Source organism: Pholcus phalangioides, unplaced genomic scaffold (assembly GCF_987345545.1).
Source record: "Pholcus phalangioides strain wild (caught in Gottingen) unplaced genomic scaffold, Ppha-v1.0 ptg000015l_1, whole genome shotgun sequence".
Lineage (NCBI taxonomy): Eukaryota > Metazoa > Arthropoda > Arachnida > Araneae > Pholcidae > Pholcus > Pholcus phalangioides.
Window position 1 is genome coordinate 110059566 of NW_028301608.1, and position 23129 is coordinate 110082694.

A 23129-nucleotide genomic window follows, 5' to 3' on the forward strand; every position below is an offset into this window, starting at 1 on the left:
ATGCAAAAAAAAAATCAAAAGGTTTTTTAAAATACATCTTTTCTATTTCTTATTGCATATGTATTTCATTTACAAAAAAATACCCCTCATATATATACAAGGTATACCGCATATGCAAATAACTCTACATATTTTTTATTCTAGCATTTTTAATTTCCAGTTTGTTTTAGCTGCTCAATAACGAAAATAGCAATAACAGAATTTCCACACTATTTCTAAAACAAATTTAACACTTTGACATATATCTAGAATGAAACAGTTAATATTCGAAAAATACTTTACAGATATGTATTCACTAAGCTTCACCTGCAGGAGAAAAAACAAATGATGTTATGAAAATATTATGAACAATATTTACTTGAAAAATTATACAGAAAATTGAGATTAAATAAACCTAGAAAAATATGCATTATTGTTTAAAAAAAAGCCAAAATATGCAAATGCACATACATATTTGCATATAATCCGGGCTCTATTTATGACAATTTATATGTGCAGTAATATCATGACTTATGTGACCTTGCATTTACATTGTCTCATCTTAAAAATGAATTTTTCCTCAATTAGGCACATTTCGATCAAAACTTTGAGGCTTTTCAGGTGACATTGTTAGAGAGGATCCATTACAGATATTTGAAGTATAGGTGATAGTTGACCTCTCTTGAATTGGCCATGTGCCTCAGTTAGTCAAGGTTCCATTGTAATAGATAGAAATTTAGCCATCATAATAGATATACAGAAATTTCAGGTAGCTTGCACCATATACTGTATTTGATCATCAGTAAGCAAAAAGGTCTTTTCTAAAGGCTAAATTTTTTGCCAGTAAGTTTGGTTGCCAACCCAGGCTTTAAATTGATGTTGGATTTATTATGCCTTGAAACATAATTCTTGTTGAGCATTTCACTTGCTACATTACCAAAATGATCTTTTACTTCATTAGATGACCTTTGGCAAATTTTACTAAATGTAATTGTAGAGGAAAGATATTTGAATAAATATTTTTCTGGACTCAAAAATTTTGTATTCTTTTTAAAAAAAATTAGCATATTTTTTTGAGTTCCATGTGTTTATTTGTAAAAAAGATTACAATTGTTAGCGTATTTAAGGTTTTCTTAAATATTTCAGGTTGCTAATTTGGCCTGCTCAATGTCAAGCAACGAAGATGGTGTGAAAATGGTTCGTTTTGCTGCGGCGCAGATAAGCAACCTTTGTCCTCAGGTGTGTAGCGAATAAAAACTATTAGATTTAAAATATAAATAATGAAAGAAATGTCTATTTGTTAATTTCACAAAACCTAACGTAACAAATTTCCACATCATTTTACTGTAGGTTATAAATGCTGCCCGCATACTAGCTGCCCGTCCGCGCTCGAAAGTGGCTCAAGAAAATATGGATGCCTTTAAAGAAGCTTGGGAAAATCAAGTCAGAATTTTGACTGAAGCTGTGGATGATATTACTACCATAGTGGATTTCCTTGCTGTTTCTGGTAATTGGAATTGAATGTTTAGTGTTTCCCTTCCTTCCTCCTCAGATTAATTAAATTATAAGATGATGTATAAAGCAATTTCAATGTTTCAAATACATTATTGTATACATTGATGCTGGGGGTTACAATTATTTATGTATCCCGTTACTTGGGAGCAAGGATGCTGTATTTTAAGGTGTATAAGGACCCCGTTTTTGCTGGGGGGGGGATTCTTATACATGGATATCGTTATGGGCATATCTTTTCAATTTTTTTCTGAGTTTTAAGCCCAAAAAATCAGGGGGTGGGGAGATTCCTTATACAAATTAAAATGCAGTATATGTAAAAACACTTTGCCCTGTAAGCAAATATTCAACATACAAACTTAAAACATATGAGAAAAAGTATTTCATACCAAAAAAATGTTAAGCTTTTTGAACATATCACAGCCAATAATTTGTTGGACTACACTGTATTTTGTATTTGTCTTGTAATCAGTTTTCAGATTCTATTGAGCTAGAATGCATTTCACGGTACTGAATGCACATTGTTATGTTTACATAATATTAATGAGATACAAGAAACACATTAAAGAAATCTCTATTACTTAAAATTGTAAAGTTTGCTTTGGGATATATGTTTTTAGAATAAGACTAACTCTCTCAACTCTAGTAATCACTATTTTACGTGTATTAAGCCTACTTAATTATCAAATTCACTAAAATCTTTTTTTCTTCCATTTTGTTCCAATTTATTCATTCATGCGTGCAACAAAGTTGCGTGTATTGAACACATTGTTTTCTTTTCCCCCTTTATTCCTGAATATATAGAGAACCACATACTTGAGGATGTGAACAAGTGTGTTATCGCTCTTCAGGAAGGTGATGCAGACACCCTCGACAGGACAGCTGGTGCGATAAGAGGACGATCTGCCAGAGTCTGCAATGTTGTGGCTGCTGAGATGGATAACTATGAACCTGGAATATATACTGAAGGGGTATTGAAAGCAGTTGCTATTTTGAGAGATCAGGGTAAGACATTTATTATTGAAACTGGTGAGATGAATGATATTCGGTTCCAAAATAAATAGAATAGTTTATTTAAGCTTGGAAAAGTTGACACCATAACAAAAAATAAAGTTATAAAATATAACATGAATTATCTCTTTCTCTTGAACTTGATATCTAATAAGAAACACTGTTGAGAGAAGAATCATGTAATGTAATTTAATTTTTAGATTGTTCAGATTAATTTTGTTTTCTACAGTGTTCCTAGTGACCTGGAAAGTCGGAAATGAAAAATAGTCAGGGAAAACCTAAAATATTTGGAACAGGTCTGGGAAATATGCAAATATTTATAAAAGTCAATGAAAAATTCTGTCAAGGGGAAAACCTGAACCACTAACAACAAAAATTTGAAATTTGGAAGATTAAAATTTGGAATTATATTTCTGTACGAGTTTAAGGGAACAGTGAGAGAAATTTCTGAGGTTTGATCAGGGAAATGATCAAGCAGATTTTGCTGGGACCCCTATTCTATCAATGTCAAATACATAGGTTTTTGTCATTCAAAAGTCTTAGTTGTTAGTTAAGTTATTAATTGCAAAAAGTTAAATATTTCAGAATAATACAAATATGTACAATTTTGTATAATTCTTGAGAAATTTGTGCTTAATTTGACAACACATTATCTTGCATGATTTTTTTTTAATTTATTAAAATAAGAATATATAAGGAAATTTGATTATTTTGATAAATTTTTGATTAAATTTGTTTATTATGCTGTTTTCTTTTCTCTCTGAAATTTCTAGTTATGCCCAGCTTTGCACAAGGCGTTGAGATGGCAGTCGAGGCACTCAGTAGCAGCCCACAGAAAGAGCTTGATGAGAATGATTTCATAGATGCATCTCGCCTTGTGTATGATGGTGTGAGGGACATACGACGTGCTGTTCTCCTGAATAAAGTAAGTCAAAAAATTCTTGCTGCTAAGTGTTTTTTTTTCTTTTGCAAGCAATCATTTTCACTTTTAATATAGCTATAATTTAATTGGATTTTTGCATGAATATGTGGTTGTATGCAGCTGAACTTCCATATCTGAAACTGTTTTTAGAAGTTGACATTATTTCGAGTTATAGGAGCTTAAATATATTCATTGGAAGACTGGATGTTGTGAAGATATTTATTATTTCAGATGTTTATTTTTTAAGGAAGGAAAAAACTCATCTCTGCCTCCACCGGGAGTCGAACCCGGGTCCCGGTGGAGGCAGAGATGAGTTTTTTCCTTCCTTAAAAAAAAAAATAAAAAAAAAAATAAACATCTGAAATAATAAATATCTTCACAACATCCAGTCTTCCGTATATCTTGTATTAACAAGTGGAGAGCGACATTCATGTCATATATATTCATTGATTATCTTTTCAAGAAATTTAGTGTCATTTTGAATACATGAAACATAACTTTTTATTTATAATTTCTTTTCTCCTTTGCAGTCTGCAGAAGAGCTTGATTCAGAAACAGAGATTGAATTTGAAGCAAATACTTCTGAGACAAGAAGCAAATGTGAGTGTGTGGGCTATGACATTTTTAATGTAAAATATATAAATTTAAAGTTTGTGTGTGGAAAAACATGTTTGTATAACACTAAATGCATCCTCATTTTTCTCTTTATGTAGCAAGTGCACATACAGATTTTGACGAATATCCAGAAATCAGTGGAATTAACAACACTAGGGTAATCTTTTATAAAGTTTTTTTATAAATATTATAGTATATTTTCTGCAGGGCTCCCACTTGTCCTACTTTTCGGCAAAATATCCTACTTTAATATCCTAGTAGAACAGTCATCGTTCAAAATTGTGCACATTTTATGTATAGGTGAAACAATACACAACCAATAAATTAGCATTGATTTGTATCAATTTGCATAACAAAGTAGTTGGATACACAGGCCTATTCTAGGTTTGGTGATTTTAATGCTACCCAATTCAATTGTCTTCTGCATTTTTAGTATAAGCAGAGACATGAACAATATTTACAATGCTCAGCAAAGAGCTAGAAATGAAAGTGCTTCATTTGTCAAAAATGATGACACTGGCATTTAACAGTAAAATGTAAACAAATCTCTTTAAAGAATATATGGATAATACAGTAACACCATCCGGTTCACCTTGACGTATTTACTTTGGACCTTGTAATTTGCACATTTTTCACTTGAAGTAGTGTAGAAATAGCATCATTCTGAAAAAAAAACTTGACATATCTTAATAACTTGCTATGCATTGGCAAAGAGTTGACAGACTAGACTGAGAGAGACTCCAAAAAAGAATGTAATATATATTGTGAGGAGGGACAGAAAAGGATTGTCTGTGGTTTGATAGTACACTTGTTTGGCCAAAAGTTGTTTTTGTTATCAAGTCATTTCTGTCATTTTGCTCTGGTTCAAGTCAATCTTACAAGATACCGAAATATTGACATGAATTTTTTTTAATTTTTAAAAAGAAAGGAAAAAAAGTTGGGGAGGGATTTTTTTTACTATGCCATGATATTGTTTAAGGGCTGCCCCCCCCCCCCCTCCCAGTCCTACCTTTCAGTCCTTTTTCTAATTTTATCAAGTGAGAGCCCTGTTTCTGATATTCTGGTAGCATTTGCTATATATTTATTTCACATAGTTATGAAGAAAAATAGTTTTAAAATTCAAATACATACATACTGTAATCATGTTTACCACAACAGATTATAAGTTGGAAAAAAATGAATTTCTAATTGCGCTAAGTAATATTATCTGGAGCGCTTTTTTTTAAAATAGGCTATGAGATATATACAAAATATTTTAAAAATTCCCCTTCACTTTGGAGTATAAAAACATGCATGCAGTAAAGATAATAAGGATAGAGTATTTCTGTGTCTTGGTTTTTTATTATTAATATTGGAGTTGGGAGTGGAATCACTTATCATCTGCACAAAATAGGGAAAAGGGGTCTTGAAAAAAGATGTAATATTTTACAGAGGGTTTGGTTGCTTCTACTGTGCCAGGTTTTATGCAGATTAGTGAAATTTATGGAACCACTTAAAGGGTTAAAACAAACTTGTTCAGAAAAACTGATGCTGAAAATTCAGTGAATGGTATGATCAGAATTCAGCAATGTTCTCTAATCAGCCAACACACAGTCATGTTTCAAAGGATATTTCATTTGAGTTTCTTTGCATCTCTGTTTCTGTGACCTTTTTCATCTTGATTAATGACCTTGAATTGCATTAATCCATCAAATATTGCTCTGTTCTAATTTTTATCAAGATACATCCTCATTCTTTTCCTTTCCTGGACCAACTGGTTCAGAACGTTAAGAGGTCCCATAAGAAATATTAACATGGTTATATCTGTCTGGGGTTTTTTAAGTTCAAGTTGATTCATTTATAGCCATTGATTGGCAGTATTAATAATCACCAATAAACTCCTTGCTGCAATGCAGAAACAATTTCTTAGCATCTCCCTTTTCTCATTCCTTTATTAGTTTTTGCTAAATTTATTTATCTGATAAAAATAGACCTTTTCAATCTCTAGGAAAAACAAAATGAAACAACTTTTTAGCACACCTAGTTTTTTAACAGTGAAAAAAAATGCTCAATCATGAACTAAACATCTCTTTTACGTCGAATGTTGTGCTTGTTACAAAGTGGTTTTTCAATTACAGTATGAAATGTATGAAATCATTTTACTTGCAATAAGAATCTAATTTTTTCACAAATACTCAACTGCTTAAAAGTAACTTCCCAATAAGTTAGTTTCCATGATCCAGTTAGGCTGAGCTTACACTATGAAAGTTTTACAAAAGTCCATTCATAAAACTTGAAATGCAACCAATAAAAGTGCATTGGTTGTATTTTTCAAGTTATATAATTGAACTTTTATAAAACTTTTATAGTGTAATCCCAGTCTAACAGGATTGTGAAAACTGACCATCATTGGGAGGTTGTTTTTTCAATTTTTGTAAAATATCTTTTATCAAATTTTTGTATTGTAATTCCGACCTTAGTCATCTTTGTTGGATGCTTCCACTGCATTCAATTTTAATTTAATTCTTCATTATTTTAGTGGTATTAACTCGCCTCAAAAAAATTCAGTGTTTTATAAAGTGATAAATATTTTTCTTATTGATCTTGATTGTTTTGTTACAGGATGCATATCGTTACATATCAGAAGAGGATAAACAGAAAATTGCAGCTCAAGTAGAAAATTTCCGTACAGAGAAGAGCAAATTTGATCGTGAAGTTGCAAAATGGGATGACACTGGAAATGATGTTATTGTTCTTGCCAAACAGATGTGCATGATCATGATGGAGATGACAGATTTCACAAGGTAGTTTTGTTAAAAAAGAGTTTATCAAATATCATTTAATTTTTTATAGGCTCTATCATAGGCGCATGCAGGAAAGGACATACAAACCATCTTCTGACCCACCTTCCCCCCCCCCCCCCAGTGATAAAAAATATTAAAAAAAGTATTTAATTTTTTAGCATTTCAAAGTGAAAAAAAATTGCTAAATTTTCAAAGTTTTCAATTCAATTTCTCTGAAAGATACAGGTGCACTTTCCGTCTCTTCCAATCCACCAGTTCCAAAGATATGTCCTGCCTGCGCTTCTGGTTTCTATGAAATGTGACTGCAGCATGTATGATTAATATGAACCAGCGCAGTAGGATAAAAAAATATTTGTGTTTATTTAGGGGAAAAGGTCCTTTGAAAACTACTATGGATGTCATTAATGCTGCAAAGAAAATCTCTGAATATGGAACAAGGCTAGATAAATTAGCTAGACAAATTGCTGATCAGGTATTTTTTTTTCATTTCAACCTTTTGTGTTTGGGAGTGTTCAGTTTATGAATGAAGTAATGTTATTTTTTTCAAGGGGGGTGTATCAAAAAATATCAAATTTGTATTGCTTTTGTATTGAATTTATATTTTATTAAAAAAATTTATATACAAGCACTCTACTTATGTACAAATGTATTTTGGCAGTCTTGGTAAATCATAGAGTGCAACAGGACTTGAGAAATCCTTAAAAAAAACTTAGGCACCAGCCTCATTTCTTAGCACCCTTAGTGGCGTGGTAGTAAGATGCTGTCACGGTCCCAGGTTCAAACCCGAGGGAGAATATGGATAAGATGTTTTGTTTCCCTAACGAGCTTGAGGCAACCACCGATAGACATGCTTTCATTTCTAACATTAATGGCAGTAAATTGCAGTATAGCGATATGGCCATAGTTGGTGTTTGGTGAAGTAGCCTCATTTCTTGACCACCCAAAAAAAATTTCTAAAAGAAAAATTGCCCAAAATAATATTTTTCAATTTTTCCAGGACTTGATTAATGACTCCCTTTTTAAGTTGAAAGACATGCTAATATAAATTCCAAAACTTTTCTGTTCTCAGACTTTTATTCAATAATAAACAAAAACAGGAAATTTAGGTGCCATCCTAATTTTTTAATAGACATGGCTCCTTAGATTTGTCACCAAGCGCCCTGTGTCAAGGCTGTTGAGGGGGGGGGGAGTCTGGTCCCCCTCCCAAAATGTGAGAAAATGACCAAAGAAAGGGGAGAAGATGACCAAATCTATTGTGCTATTACTTTGGTTCCTCTGGCCCCCCCCCCCCCCCCCGAATGAAATTTCTGGTAAGATCGTGGGTAGGGAGATCTGCGGAAAATGACAAATGAGAAAGCAACTCGGATCAGACTGTTTGGGTTCATGTGAAATGTGGCAGTTCATTAGACAAAAATGTGGCAGTTCTATTATGTTTTTGATGCTGTAGCAGTTTTTTTAGCACTTTTTTAGCAAAAAAAACTGATGTGTTTTTATAAATACAAAAACATTTTCTCTACACTTATAAAACTATCTTTTAGCCTCTGGACAGTATAACCTCCTCAGTCCGGAAGAAAACTTTGAATTTCATGTTTTTTTACATTTATTTTTAACTAAAACCACTTAAAATTAGTTTTTGTCAACATGTGATTATGAATAAATTGCTACTGTTAACAAGATCTAGAATTGATTTTGAGGTCTCTGAGCATTTCATTTAGCTAGGTTTAATGTGTAAAAGTCCCATCTATTATCTCACTGGTGATGAAGAGACTGCGAGGTTAATAGCAAAGTAGAAACATTGTGTGCTGTCTAATATTAGGTTTTGTCAACAATAAACTTATGTTGCAATTTTAGAGATTTGTGCCTGTGGTATTTTATTGATAATTCATTGTTTCTTTAAAAAAAATTCATGCAAGACTGCTTAATCACTTTTGCTGTTCAAAATTTTAAATTAAAATTCTATTCTAAGAAATTTGTAAAGATGCCAATGAGAAGGAAAAAAGGGCATTTATAAAGACAGAAATTCTTTAAGATTTTGTTATATTATTTTGGTATGAAACGTATATAACAATATATGCAACAAATTCTTTTTCATTCAAGTGTCCAGAATCCAATACTAAAAAGGATCTCATAGCATATTTGCAACGAATCGCACTGTATTGTCATCAGCTAAACATCACCAGCAAAGTAAAAGCTGATGTTCAGAATATTTCTGGAAGCCTCATTGTCTCAGGGGTAAGTTGATCTATTGTGCATGAATGGATGTTGATTAATTTTTTTCTGACTATAATATCTCTATATTTGAATTATTTCTAATATTAGTTTCTATTTTGTCTTCCCCCCCCCCTTTCGAAAGCCTCTTATTTTTATTTTTTATTATCTGCAGTTGGACAGTGCTACATCTCTCATTCAAGCCGCCAAAAATCTTATGAATGCTGTTGTACTCACAGTGAAAGCTTCATATGTTGCCTCTACTAAGGTTAGTTTGTATTCGTATAATCAGATAATATGTTATATATATATTTTAGTTATATAAGTTCTAAAACTAATCGCATAAATAACAGTCTAGGTACTGATAAGATTGCTTTAGTTGTTTAGAGATGACAGTTATTGTTGTATATGAGACTAAAAACATACTTGGCACATTGCATGATTTGTGTAGCCTTATTTAATGTTAAGTTTATGTAAATTTTATCTCATAATTAGTGTGAAATGGTGTACAGTAAAACACCTTTTTTTGCGAGCACCAATGGGACAAAAAAAATTAGTAGAAGATGGATGACCATTAAGCAGGGGCTTGAAATGCATACTTTATAGACTCAGGAAATTATTTAGCCCTAAAAGGAGCTTAACTATTAAGAGGGGTTTTACTGTAGATTATATTTTTCAGGGCTCCCACTTGTGTTACTTTTTGGTAAAATGTCTTTCTCGGTTTAGTCCTACTTTTCACCAAATCCTATCTTCAAAATTTGTGTAATTGGTATTAATTGAGCAGGGAATCATTGATATATTGCCAAATGGTACAGATTACAATTAATGATTCTGCCAAAGCAGAAATTGTATCGTTTTCAAGGTTATTTGGGGGTTGTATGTGGATCATTAGGTTTATTAATTTTTCTTTTGCGTAATTTGAGAGTTCGAGTAAAGTAGTCATTCAAAACTTCCGTCTAGAGAGAAAAATAATTTTGTATTTACTTTTCATGGTCTTGAACAGTAACTAGCAGTCATCATTCAAAATATATTTTGTGCATAAGTGAAATAATAGTTTGCATTACAAAGTGGTTGGATACATAGGCCTATTCTAGGTTTGGTGGTGCTGATGCTATCCAACAGCATTCCATTGTCTTCTGTATTTTTAGAGGTGTGCAGAGTCATGAACAATGTATACAATACTCAGCAAAGAGCTTTCAAACCTAGCACAACTCAGGTCTATCACCATCTATGAGCGATTTACTACCTAGTGAGTTGTGCCGGAAGTGCGAGTGAGTGTACCTAACAGTCTGGGTGTGTACATTGTTTTGTGTGAATTAGTGTTGCCATCTATATTTTAAATTGTGAGTGAAGTGTAATGATTGAACATCTGTAGCGTTGTAGGGCTGTTGCTCTCTGTGGTGAGACTTTTTAATGGGGAGATCGGCTTGCATTCACTACTTGAATTTGGGAACCTCAGAAAATCAGCAAAGTGCTAGAAATGAAAGTGCTTCATTTTTCAAAAACGATTACACTGGTATTGAACAGTAAACAAATCCCTTTAAAAAAAAGGATAGAGACGCAGTAAAATTATCAGATTCACCTTGACCTTCGATGTAAATAAACATTGGAGCGTATAATTTACATATTTTGCACTGTGCTTTTGAAAGTGATCTCGAAGGAGTTTTATTCTCAAAAATCTTACATGCCTTCATAATTTGCTGTGCATTACTGAAGAGAGTTGACAGATTGGACTGGAAGATCCCAAAAATAATTTAATTTATATTGTGAGGAGGGACAGAAAAGAATTGTCTGTGATTCTAGTAGACTGTTTTGGCCAAAAATTGTTTTTGTAACCAAGCTATTTCTGTCATTTTGCTTTGACTTGAGTCAATTTTATAGGATACTGAAATAGTGCTATGGAGAGGGAAGAAAAGAAAAAAAGTAATTAAAAAAATTAAGAATTTTTTTGTTATGCTATGATTATGTTGTCTAGGGGGGGGGAAGATACGTACCCCCATCCTGACTATTTATTCCTTTTTCTTATTTTTTCTAATTTTTTGAGTGAGAGTCCTATATTTTTCAAAATTTTAGGTGTTAACTATGATTATGTATGAAGAGAGAGAGAGACCATTTTTTTAAGAAAAATATATGCCACACTTTATCTCAACTATCAGGTTTTGTGATAGCCTTCATATTGTAGAATTTACGTAAGAAGGAAAATTTATATTGCAAAAATTTATATTGCGAAAATTCTTAATTGGACGTCCTTGGAATCAGTTAATGTATTCATATAGTGGATAGCATATATTGAGTTCTCCTTATTGATGTAAATTTTTTGTAATGAAGCAAGCATGCTCTTCAAAACAAATTTTACCTAATATTGTTTTGATTTACTCCAGTCAAAAAATGCTTATGCTAATTTAATTTTTAAAAGAGGTGGCCTTTCTAAAAAGCTATAGAGCCGTGGTTCTTAATTTTTATTATCTAAAGACCCCCCACCCTGACTTTTTAATATGGAATCGCAAGTAGTCCCCAGCACAGGAATCGCAAATAGTGACTCGCATCATGGACCAAAGTTTAAGATCCGTTGCTCTAAAGCACGTGTGGCCAACCTTTTTCCAAGCCATGTCACGATTGTAAACAGTTTTTGATGTGCATGCTACTCTCAAAATTCTTTACTTTCAGACCACACGTCATGTTTTTACAAGGCATTGAAAATTCCTTCTTTCCCCCCCCCCCCCCCACGTGCTTTGATATCTTGTTTTCATAAAAATTCTCATTTTTCTCACCTTTTTGTATTCGTCTTTTTTTTAATTGCAAATTGGATTTGTATTCGCAATGAAATTGTGTGAGTGCATCAATAAAACTTCATCTTACATATGCTTGGGCATAGTCACCAAAACCTGGGGGCTCGTGGTGCTCAGCTCCCCTCAATCAAACTTTATGGAGGAGCTGAGCCCACCGAGGAATGCGATGATATATGAAACATTTGGCCCATTCCAACACATCAACCTGTATCCGCACTTTGCTGAGCCTCTCTCCCCCCCCCCCCCTAATAATAAATGAATGCAATGCAATATATAAAGGCCTTGACTCTGTCCAATATTTTTTTCACATCTACACCTGTAGTTAGATGCTTTCAACTCTCACTACTGCCAGTACTTTTGAGTACCACTATTTTTGAATCTATGTAACACTTCCCTTACATACATTGTTGGGTATCGGTATCGGTATTTTGATATGTAAAAGCTGTATAACTACTTTATGATTACCAGATGACAGCACTAATGTGGGACAATTATTTTTTGAATATGTTGACCTTTTTCTATATATTGGGTATATTAAGATTTGGGTTGATTTTCTTAATTTTTTTCCCTTTCATTTCCCATTCTAATCCTTTAGTTTTGAGATGTCAACCAAAAAATTCATGGAAATTTTTTTATAGTATGTTTTGTGGACTTGCTCCTGTCCCCATAGAAACAATATTAAAATTAAAAACAAAAAAATTAAGTTTATGGCATAAATTGCTGAAATTGTATTTTTAAAAAAATTGTCATGTAAATTAAGTTTTGAATCTCTCATATTCAGGGGAAAAAAAGTGCTTTTATGTATGAGAAATATTTTTTTTCCTAATTAATAAAACTGATGTTCCCAATCAGGAATATTAGCCATTAACCCCTTAACTTCCACTGGGTACATATATATGTTACTGTAAAAGAGCCAGAAGATTGGTAAGCCCTAGGTTTTACCAAGGTGAGTTGGTAAAAACCCAAAAAAAAAAACTAGTAAACACTTTTTCATTTGAGACATTTAATCATGTTTTGTCATGACTCCCATTTTATTAAAGTAATTAACTGAATAATTGGTCATTAATCAACCTTTAATTATAATTATTAAATAATTATAAGCATCAGGAACTAAGTGATTCATTAAAAATGGGCTTAATTTAGTCCAATATACATAAACTTTAACTCAATAAATTTATGGTAATTATTACTTGTATAGTTAGCATCAGGAACTGAAAAGTTCGTGTTGGGTAATTAATTCATTTGTTAATTATTAAACAACTATAATTATTGATTAATGGCAGGATCGTTATAATCAACTGATTAAAAGTGGGCTTTGACTTGTAAACATTTTCATTTTTACCAATTTTTTTTCGGGCTTTTACCAACTCACCTTGGTAAAAAATAGGTGTCACCTGTAAATCCTAGGTTTTACCAGTCTTCAGGCATTTACCATAACATATATACACCTTACTCTCTTTGTGATCGAAAAAGAGTGGCACTGGGGGAGCGGATCGTGTAAAATTTCGTTGGCGGTTAAGGGGTTAAAAAAGAAAAGAAAATTCAGTTGGATGTTTTGCCCCTGTAAAAGTGTTTGCTTCATTACACTTGTGTGTAATGCAGTAAAACACTGCTTTTACAAAATGTTCCCTGACAAATCGGAAACAAATTATAGCTTTCTTTGGGGTAAAATATGCATTATTATGTGTGTGTAATATGCAACTCATTTGCATTGGTTTATTTTTATTATAAGCTTACAGTGCTGACAAAACTCTCAAGTACCAGGTTGCATAGGGGCATCATGATAATTAGATTAGGTATGTCTAACTAGATAGGGATGCCAGAATATCACTGTCGGGGGGGTCCCATAATGTTTTGAAGACGGCCTGGTCATTTCATAACTTTTAATGTGTTTCTATTTGAATAAAATAATATTTAATATATTGAATAAAAGTTACCTTATAATCATTGTTGAGAATGTCTATAGCATTATTGAGATTGATGGGGAAATGGTAACTAAAAATTTTCAGAGAACTACTTCAATTGAGAAAGTTTTACTATTTCTTTAATTTTTGAAGAAACCTTTTGCATGCTATTCCTGTATACCATGTGCTGAGGGGTTGGCCACCCTTGCTGTCGCTGAGCCTTTGGGGCTCTGTGTGCACTTCCCAGGGGCTCCGCGGTGACTCAAGGAAAATAAAATAAATCAGCAAATTTGTGTGTTAGATAAATAAATAAAAAAGAGGTCTGCGCGCACACACACAGGGGGTCCGCCATAAAAATCATATACTGAAAAGGGCTCAGCGAGTCAAAAAAGGTTGAGAACCGCTGCTGTAGAGCATTATACTATACATAAAGTTCCCCCATTTTACATAATTTTTTCCCTGATCATGTAACTAGTTTTATTTATCAACATTTTCATCTCCTAAAACTTTCTCTTTTCCTTTTCATGTAAATGCAGTATCCAAGAAGCGTCCAAGTTGCTGTGAGTATAGTTTTTTTTATCACCATTTCAACTATCGCATGTTCGATATTTTAATTGCTGTTGCTGGCTAATTAGATTTGCATAATCAGTGTTACATTCTGCATAATACATGGTGCATAGCTGCCAACACGTACAGCATTTTACTGACGAACCATCGATCTTAAAGGTATATTTCTAATTAGAAAAAGTATCCAAATAACATGTAGAACTTGTGCGTCATTCATGCAGCAAAGGCTGGTATAGTTATTAAATTTTTTTAAAAATTGCTTTTTATATGGACGCTCTGAGCTAAAAAACCCCAGTGAGAAAGTTCTGTCTCCTGATCTCAACAGAAAAAAATTCCACATTTCTAAGTGAGATATTTGGATGAATTAACAGAATAAATGTGAATTCAAATATCAGTGAATATTGCACTTAGAAACATGGTATTTTTTTTTTTATCGACACCAGGAGAGACAGGATGACACAGGGCCGTCATTTCAATTTTTCTGGGGTGGGGGCAAAGAACATGTACTCGATTTATGTGTGTATATATATGCAGGGTATTCTGTTAACGGGCCAACAAACTCAGAGGGTTATTAGTAGGCATCAAGAGGAACAAAAGTTTCAATGGAATATGGTTTCGCAAACCATGTTGAGATGGTTAAAATCGCGAAAAGTGCATGCAGGTTTCGACGTCACACATAACTATAAAAAAATTTATTTGATAAATTTTTAAAACAGTTGTTGGAAGTGGCGGCCGCCCGCTGACGTCATTGCACAGTCTATAACGATGTAAAAACAATTCCCGGAGCACTCGAAAATACCGGGTATGCTTTTGATCGCATGTGTTTCAAAACGCTGCTTACGTCAGATATAGTGAGCTAACCCACTAATGCATTCAGTGATCAACTGACATCCACCTTTCATCTCTTCTGGACTCAGAGTCTGGATGCGTTTTTGAGATTTTCACGCTCTCAATGTGCCTCATGGTTTGCCTCACCATGTTCTATTTCAATTTTTGTTCCTCTCGATATCTCTGAGTTTGTAGGTCCATTAACATAACGGCCTGTATATTTGTGTGTATATATATATGTATATCGTTTCTAGTGTATTTTCTAAAGTGAGTGGGCAATGCCCCCTCCCCACCAAATGACGGGCCTGGGTCAACAACTTTCTCACTGGGTTTTTGTGCACAGGATGTACGTGTTAAAAGTTAACATTTTTATTTTAATACCTATACAGCCCTTTTCTGCATGAATATGCATCTGAGTTCTGCACGTTATTTGGATATTTATCTAACCTTTAAGATCAACGGTTCTTCAGTAAAATGAGGTGTGTGTTCGGGGTAGCTATGCACCCCTGCATATGCATAATATTATATTCTATTACTGACTTTCGGTGGTTTGATCAAGAGTTATTAAAAAAAAATCTTTGCTTTTACCAATATTATCATAAGAAGAAATGTATGGGAAAATTATCAAGAAAATGATAAACAAAATCACATTATATAAAAGTGAATCTCTTTTAAACATTGCTAAGGGGGTCACATACCTTTCAACTTGGGGGAAAGTTAAATTATCATTAAAAATACTATTTAACCATTGATTTATTAGAAATTTTTTCGCATATTTTTAATATTTAATTTTTTTTAAAAATTTCAAAAATACATTAAAAACACAGCTTGCATACATGATAAAATGGCATGACATCAATGTAATCATACAATATTAAAATGAAGAAAACAGTTCATTTCATAAAACGAGATTAAAATTGCATTTGCTCATTATTTAAAATTTAAATTTTCAAAAAAATAAAAGTAAAGTATTAAAGATATGTAAAATTTTTTATACCAGCATAGGATAGCATATTTTTATCAAAAATTTTGTTTAATAAATCAATGTTAAGTAGTATTTTTCGATATTTTAACTTTTACGCCATGTTAAAAGGTATGTGACCCCTTAAGATGCTTTTTTGACTGTCTTGGGTTTTTGTCAAACTAAAAACATTTTGTTTTAGACGTTTTCCTGCTTAACATATGTTTATATTGTATGATCCTGAGGACTATGTATGAAATTGGGAACCACAAAATTTTGGCAATCTGCATCAGCCTTTTCCCTTCTAGCAGCTATATTTCTTTTCCCTTTTTTTGCACGCAGTCTATGAATAAATGTTTCATATTTTGCACTGTTTCTATCTGCTTCATCAAATCTCACTGCTTTTTCTTTTTTCCTTTATTATTCAAATGCACTCTTTTTGCAAACAGGAACAAAAGGTGATTAATTAGCCTTTCAATTATAATTTTTGCATTTGCTTTTTATTATTAGTATTATATTTAGAATTCAGTATTGATTATTGATTGCAATGTTTGTTGAAATCAAGGTTATTGGGGTAACTAATAATTTCTTCTGAAGATAGGGAATATTGTTTGAGCATTGGGACTTGTGTTTATGCAAGTATAATTCATTCCATGAATGTGTTGGTAATGTGAAACATTAGTATATCATAGCTGCTAAGTTGTCAATTTTGTGTTACATGTTATTGCCATTGCCTCAAATCTCAAAATATATTGCATTTTCGGGGTGGAGGAAAGCAAAGTTTGCCAAACAGCCAGTGTCAATTTAGCCTTTCGACATCTAAAATTGGCAAGATGACTTATATGCTTTGACTATGTCATGTTTGGGCTCGATGTTGTGTTTTTTTTGTTTTGTTTTTCTTGTCAGTTTGTTACAATGCACATAATTTTATCAAATATTAAGGCACTCCAAATTTTTAAAAAAATTTTCAGCATAAAGTTTCCTTTGATTTCATGTGGATATCTTATGAATTTTTTGTGACTGTTTAATGAATTTCTTTTTTACATTCTTCTTCCTACCAGTCTCCTATTGTTGTATGGAAAATGAAGGCCCCAGAAAAGAAACCCCTTGTCAGAAGAGAAAAGCCAGAAGAAGTTCGTGCAAAAGTGAGGAAAGGTTCACAGAAGAAGAATATCGCTCCTATCAAGGCTCTGAGTGAATTTCAGAGCCCTGCGGAGAGCGTGTAAAACAAAGGAAATTTTTATCCTCATCCTTTTAAAACATATTCATATTAGGTTCATAGTTTACTCTTTCCCGAGAGGTGAGGAAAGTGCCTATTAGGCGTGTTTCTTTCGTGGCTATCGTTTTTTAGTTGAGCGAACTGTCTTTTTTTTCATTCCACTGTTTATTTTTTATTTCTCTCGCAAATTTGACGCATGCAATTTTATGGGAACGAGAGTCGTATGATATATATTCAGTGCAACTGTATTTTATATATTTCCTTTTTTTTTTTCTTTTTAGTTGTATTTATTTCAAATTTTATTGTACAGCAGCGTATAGTATTTTCTTTTTTTTATAATATTGCTCGATGGGTTGCGATTCCTGTCCCGTTTTTTGAAGAAAAAAAAGTGGTTATGTGAGACATGCTCATGAAAATATATACATATACACACACATACTCGAATGTTTTTTATTCTGTCTTTTTCTCTCTCTTGTCGTTTTTTGGTACTTTTTTATACTTGAGAATATAATGCGTCGTCCAAATTAATTTTGTGTCTATTGGTATTAATGTGAAGTTGGTGTCAGTAGTTATAGTAATAGCAATAAAAAAATAGTTCTGCATTTTACTTTTCTACGTGTAGGTTTTCCTCGTTTTTTGCGTCAAATAAATCTTTTTCGTAATGTTTCAGAGTTCCGAAAGTATAGGAAAATATTTTTTATTTTATATTATTTTGTACTTTGATATGCTTAGAAATATTTTTTAATCTTAGTGAATCAGTTTTTTCAGAGCCATGTTGAATTATTACTGAGCGAGGTACGTAAGAATGTGGTTAATTTTTTCCCCTATATACAATATAACATTTTTGTTCTTTTTTCAAGTACAGTTGAACTCTGTTATATTCACATAGCTGCCAAGTCTCCCAGATTTTAGAATTTCTACTCCATCTCCCGGACATATTTCAAAACAAACACGGCACAATAAGGACACTGTCAAGATTCTTATATCCCTAGAATTTTGACCTTGATTGTGAAAAATCTCCATTTTTGGAGGAAAAAATCATTCCCAAACAATTTTCCTAAAAAAAACCCCATTTTTTTTAAGTCCCTGAAAAGATGTCACAAGCCTAGTCTAAATTGTCGCCATTACATCAAATCGCCAAAAACATTTTTTTTTTAGGGAAGGGAATTTGCCGAACAGCCAGTGTCAATTTGGCTTTTCGACATTAGTTGTATTTGCTTTGACCATATGTCCAGTTTTGGGCCCAGTGGCAATTTTTTTTTTTGCATGATTTGATTTGAGAGTAGTAATCACAGGTAATTTAACCTTAGAGGAGGAATAAAGGCTATAGACCTCTATAGAAGAATTTTTGACCTACTGGTTAGCGATGATGGATGGCTTACATGATGTCACCTTTTTGCAAAGGGGAAAATCCCTGCAATTTAACTTTCATTAATAAAAAATCTCTACATTGTTATACCACTCAGTACTATAAAGCTGAACTTCAGTTAACTAGCATAATTCGTTAAATGAGCATGCTTATTATCCAAATCACTCGTATACCGAATCAAACTTCCCCATAGTAAATAATGTAGACTTGGATGATTATATAAAAATTACAGATAAATCTGGCTTTAATCAGTAATTACTCACTGTCATCTACTGACTCACTGCAATCATTTTATTTTTGTGTGGCTTTAAAAAGGAAAAAAGGAACCCATCCAATGACGCTTTTGCCTCCTTTTTGAGGACTTCGCAGAGATTGGGAATTACTTGTACATTATCATTGGACAAATTCATTGCTTGCACCACTGCTGCTTTACTTGGGTGGTTCTTTTCTACAAAACTTTGGACGGCTTTCAACATTTTATACATCTCTCTATCCTCATTTTAAATAAGAAACTCCTTATTTCTTTCTTCCTCAGACAAGATCCCGTCCACAAGCTGTTAGAGAAATCAATCAGTTCGCCTGTAGTGAATTCCTGGCTTTTTCTCAACTATTTTTGAATGTTGTCCTCATTTCTATAGTCTCATGGCAGACACAGTCTTTTTGACAACTGGTAGCTATTGCTAGCTAACCTTCAAAATCAGGTTCACTCAGCCCACAGTTTTCTTCATGCAGAATTGAGCATTCTCTTGGTGACATCTATTCAAAACTTTATTGATTACCTTGAAGCAGTGCATTATGTGGAAATGCTTCTTCTGAAGCTCTAGGAGTATGTTTCATTGGGTACTCTCACTGGAGACTGTGCTGGAGAAGATTATCCACAGTATATACATACATACGTGTTAGCGAAAGTGAAGACCTATCGGTTCAGTTGTAATCAAATTTAACTGAGTAAACAGAGTAAAATTTTGGCTCGTTATGCGAATCGCTGGTTAACTGAATTTCCATTGTTAAGTTTCTAGCCACTTATCAAACATATTCCTTGAGGATAGCTGTATTATGGAGTTCAACTGCATTTGTTTTAGTGTAATGAAATTTGTTACTCGTTTAGTTTTTAAATGAGATTTTAATATCGTACAAATTGAGCATGTTATTGGGTAAAATAGAATTAATATGCAGTTCTTAATCAGTCTCTCGTAAGCATAAACAAGAGATCAATCACTGGTATAAACAGAACAGTGGTTTTTTGAGAGATTCAAATATTTAAATAGATGTGAAGTTTGTGTGAGTATCGAAGAGCATTTTACATTGTCGCCAGAAACAAAAATAAGATTTGTTATTCTTGCAAAGGCATGTCTCTCATGTAATATTGAGATAGTTTATTTTAAAAAATCGACCCTCTTCATTTTACTGTCGATTCTGTTGATCAAAAATAATTGGGGAATGCAGGAAAATAGTCTGTAAAGCATTTTTTCCCATCAGCTGGTTTTTTTTCAAATTTTATCGTAATGCAGAAGAGATTTAAAAAAAAAAAATTTAATGTATGGATACAGTTCTAGATGAATGTTTTTTTACCCGATTAAATAATTACAATAAAATAAAGACATTCTGGACTAGTTTTATCGATTTGGATGCGATAAAAATCAACTGAGATGAGTGTGGATTGTTTTTGTGTGTGTCATCAAGATGTATTATTAAAATTGTTGCATATATATACATATAAATATATATTTGTTGTATAGTTGCCTATGTTGTTCGGGCTGAACAGGTATTGGGTAGAGTCGATATATCTACAGCTGATCTATTGGAAGGTACTGAACGAAAATTTTTAATGTCAGTCGGTGATTGAATTTTGATTTGCGGGATCAGAATCCTGCATTACTGAAAAATGTGTTTGAATTGCACAACATCATTGATAGATTTTTATCAATTTTAACAAAAATTATCGATTTTTGATGTTGATTTAAAATTTTTTTTCTTCAATATTTGAAAGTTTTATAATTTAGATTTGCACGTTAGTGAAAATTTTTGTTGAGTGTTCGTCTATTAGATCTTGCTGTATAAAAAGTTTTTTTTTTCTACTCTGTTTGAGAAAGTTGTAATCGATAGTGTGACTGCGCTTTGGTTTTTTTTTGTCTTGAGAACAAAAATTTGAAAATTAAAAAAAGTATGGATGATGAGTTTTCTAGATTTGTTTCATTTGTGTGTGATTTCAATACTTGAAAAGAGATCTTATTAAATGAGGTAAATGTGAGTGATGGTGAAAATCAGGGTTTGATGCATCCCAGTTCGCCATGACATTAACTGTTATTATTAAATTGGAGTCAGAGTATATAATAACTCCCTATTATACTCTGATCTCTGCACCAACGATTTTTGGCCGGCCCTCCTCAATTTTTATCGACTCTTCATTGCAAAAGCAGACACTCCTGCATAAATTTCTCAAGGGTACCAAGAGAAACGTTCACTTGGTCCAATGAAGCCTTTCTAAATTCTAAACGGAACCTGCAGATTCAATAGCTTTGGCAGTATGACTTCTAATCGTTGCAGTAGATGCTTCTGATGTTGCCATGGGCGCAACTTTGCAACAGCGTGCATCAGGATCTTGGCAGCCACTTGGTTGAAGAATTTAAGTGTTGTGATCAAGAGCTGTTGGCAGCCTACTCTATCAAATATTTCAGGCACATGGTTGATGGCCATGCATTCGTCCTGTACACTGATCAAAATCCTCTCGTATATGCCTTCAGCCAGCGTACTGACAAGTGTTCACCTTGTCAGCTTCGACACCTTGATTTCATTGGCCAATTTACAACTGACATCCAACCACCAGACAATTTCGAAGGATTAACAGACTTCCAGGGAAAAAGACCAACCTTTAATGACCATCCTCTCAGGTAGATTGATCAGGTTCACGTTGCCCCCGCAAGCAGTTCTCTCACTATTGCTGGCGGGGGGGGGGGGGGGGGGGACTACCTGTGTGAAATCTGTCAAAGCTGACCACAGTCAAGATCGTCAACAATGTCCAATTGGTTTCCAAATGCGCTCGTGAATGGCAGCAGTTGTTGTCAGGAAGAACATTTTAAAATTTTATACCTACCATACACATAGATAAATATGTATATTTCACACAAATTACAGAACATACCTTTGTTTAACCACTTAACTGTTTCTTTTTTCCTGCCATATTGTGTCGAAAAATGAATACAGTTTTGATAGATAATTTTGTATTCAGAATTCAAATGTATAAATAAGGAGTCTTCTCTCAGACATTGCGGGACAAATTAAGCTTTTCATGAAGCCCTCGGACCACCAAGTTGTATCACAGTATTCTCAGTTATTAAACAAGTCTACCAAATTTATTTAACACTTTTATTTACTCTGAATTCATTTCTTTCATCAAATGGGGGGGGGGGATTTTTATTTCTAAATAACTTCCTCTTTCTTTCACATGAATATTTATTATAATTTCATTAAATCTGAAATTATTTTCAATTGGTTTTGAATTTTCATCAATTGCTTCAAAAAAATTCTTAATTTTTTTTCATGAATTATACTTTTAACAATTGTGAAATTATTTCTTTTCAGTAGTTTTGTAGTTATTTTTTTTAGATTTTTACCAATTATGAAATTATATTTTTGGATAATTCTAAAACTATTTTTTTTTCATTGAGGTGTTTATTTAGCATTTCTGTATACCTTTCAGATACCAAATTTTCATGTCTCGAAATATGTAGCCTATATGAAATCATAGGCCTCAAAAAATGTTTTGCTCTGGGTCTCCTGAGTTTGTTATTGCAGCCTTTTTAATGTATCAAATGCTTAGCATTACTATTGAAATTTAATGGGGTTTTTCAAATGTAATCATTTTCTACATAAAGTTATTTTCTAAAAATGGTTGTCGCCCCCATATAAATTCAAATCAGCAGTTAAAACTATTACAAGTATTGAATTTATGATAATTTGTACTTAGGGGTCATTCAAGTATTACATCGGCATAAATGGGCGGTTCAGATTTGATGAGGGGGGGGGTTGGATGGTGCTGATGTCATCAACCACCCTTTATAAAAATATGAAATATTCTTAATGGAATCACTCTATGTGCCAAAAACGAGAAAAACCTTTCGATAGTTTAGGGGCACCTGAACTAATATTCTACCTATTGATAAGTCCCCTACAGAGCCTCTGGGGGTGAACTATCTCTGAAGTCCTTAGTAGTTTGTAGCCTTTAAAAATTGTTTAATTCGAAAAAAAAACAGCATATTTCATCACTAAATATCACAGCGAGAACTCGCGGCCAGAGACGAAATTTCCTCTTTTCCAAGATGGCCGCCGTGAACTACTTTTCTTGCTGCTTTAGGACTGGTGCTAGGCAGTCCTTAGCAGCGGTCCTAAGTAACTACTAAAAAAAAGTCCTTAGCTTAGAGATAGTACCGAAAAGTCGAACTACTGGCCATCTAAGGACAAA

At 33.0% G+C, this 23129-nt stretch overlaps 1 protein-coding gene across 3 annotated transcripts in view; it reads left to right on the plus strand.

The window, feature by feature from the left end:
* The window catches only part of alpha-Cat (catenin alpha), a 36909-nt gene extending 16065 nt beyond the window's left edge, over positions 1–20844 (plus strand). For all 3 annotated transcript variants that reach the window (XM_089245123.1, XM_089245121.1, XM_089245122.1), the window contains 12 exons: positions 1126–1218; positions 1330–1486; positions 2296–2496; positions 3276–3427; positions 3955–4024; positions 4138–4196; positions 6641–6822; positions 7189–7294; positions 8920–9054; positions 9206–9298; positions 14260–14283; positions 17141–20844. In XM_089245123.1, coding sequence (XP_089101249.1) covers positions 1126–1218; positions 1330–1486; positions 2296–2496; positions 3276–3427; positions 3955–4024; positions 4138–4196; positions 6641–6822; positions 7189–7294; positions 8920–9054; positions 9206–9298; positions 14260–14283; positions 17141–17305 — 1437 coding nt within the window. In that variant the 3' untranslated portion in view covers positions 17306–20844. The remainder of the gene's footprint in view (positions 1–1125; positions 1219–1329; positions 1487–2295; positions 2497–3275; positions 3428–3954; positions 4025–4137; positions 4197–6640; positions 6823–7188; positions 7295–8919; positions 9055–9205; positions 9299–14259; positions 14284–17140) is intronic.
* Positions 20845–23129: the final 2285 nt, after the last annotated feature.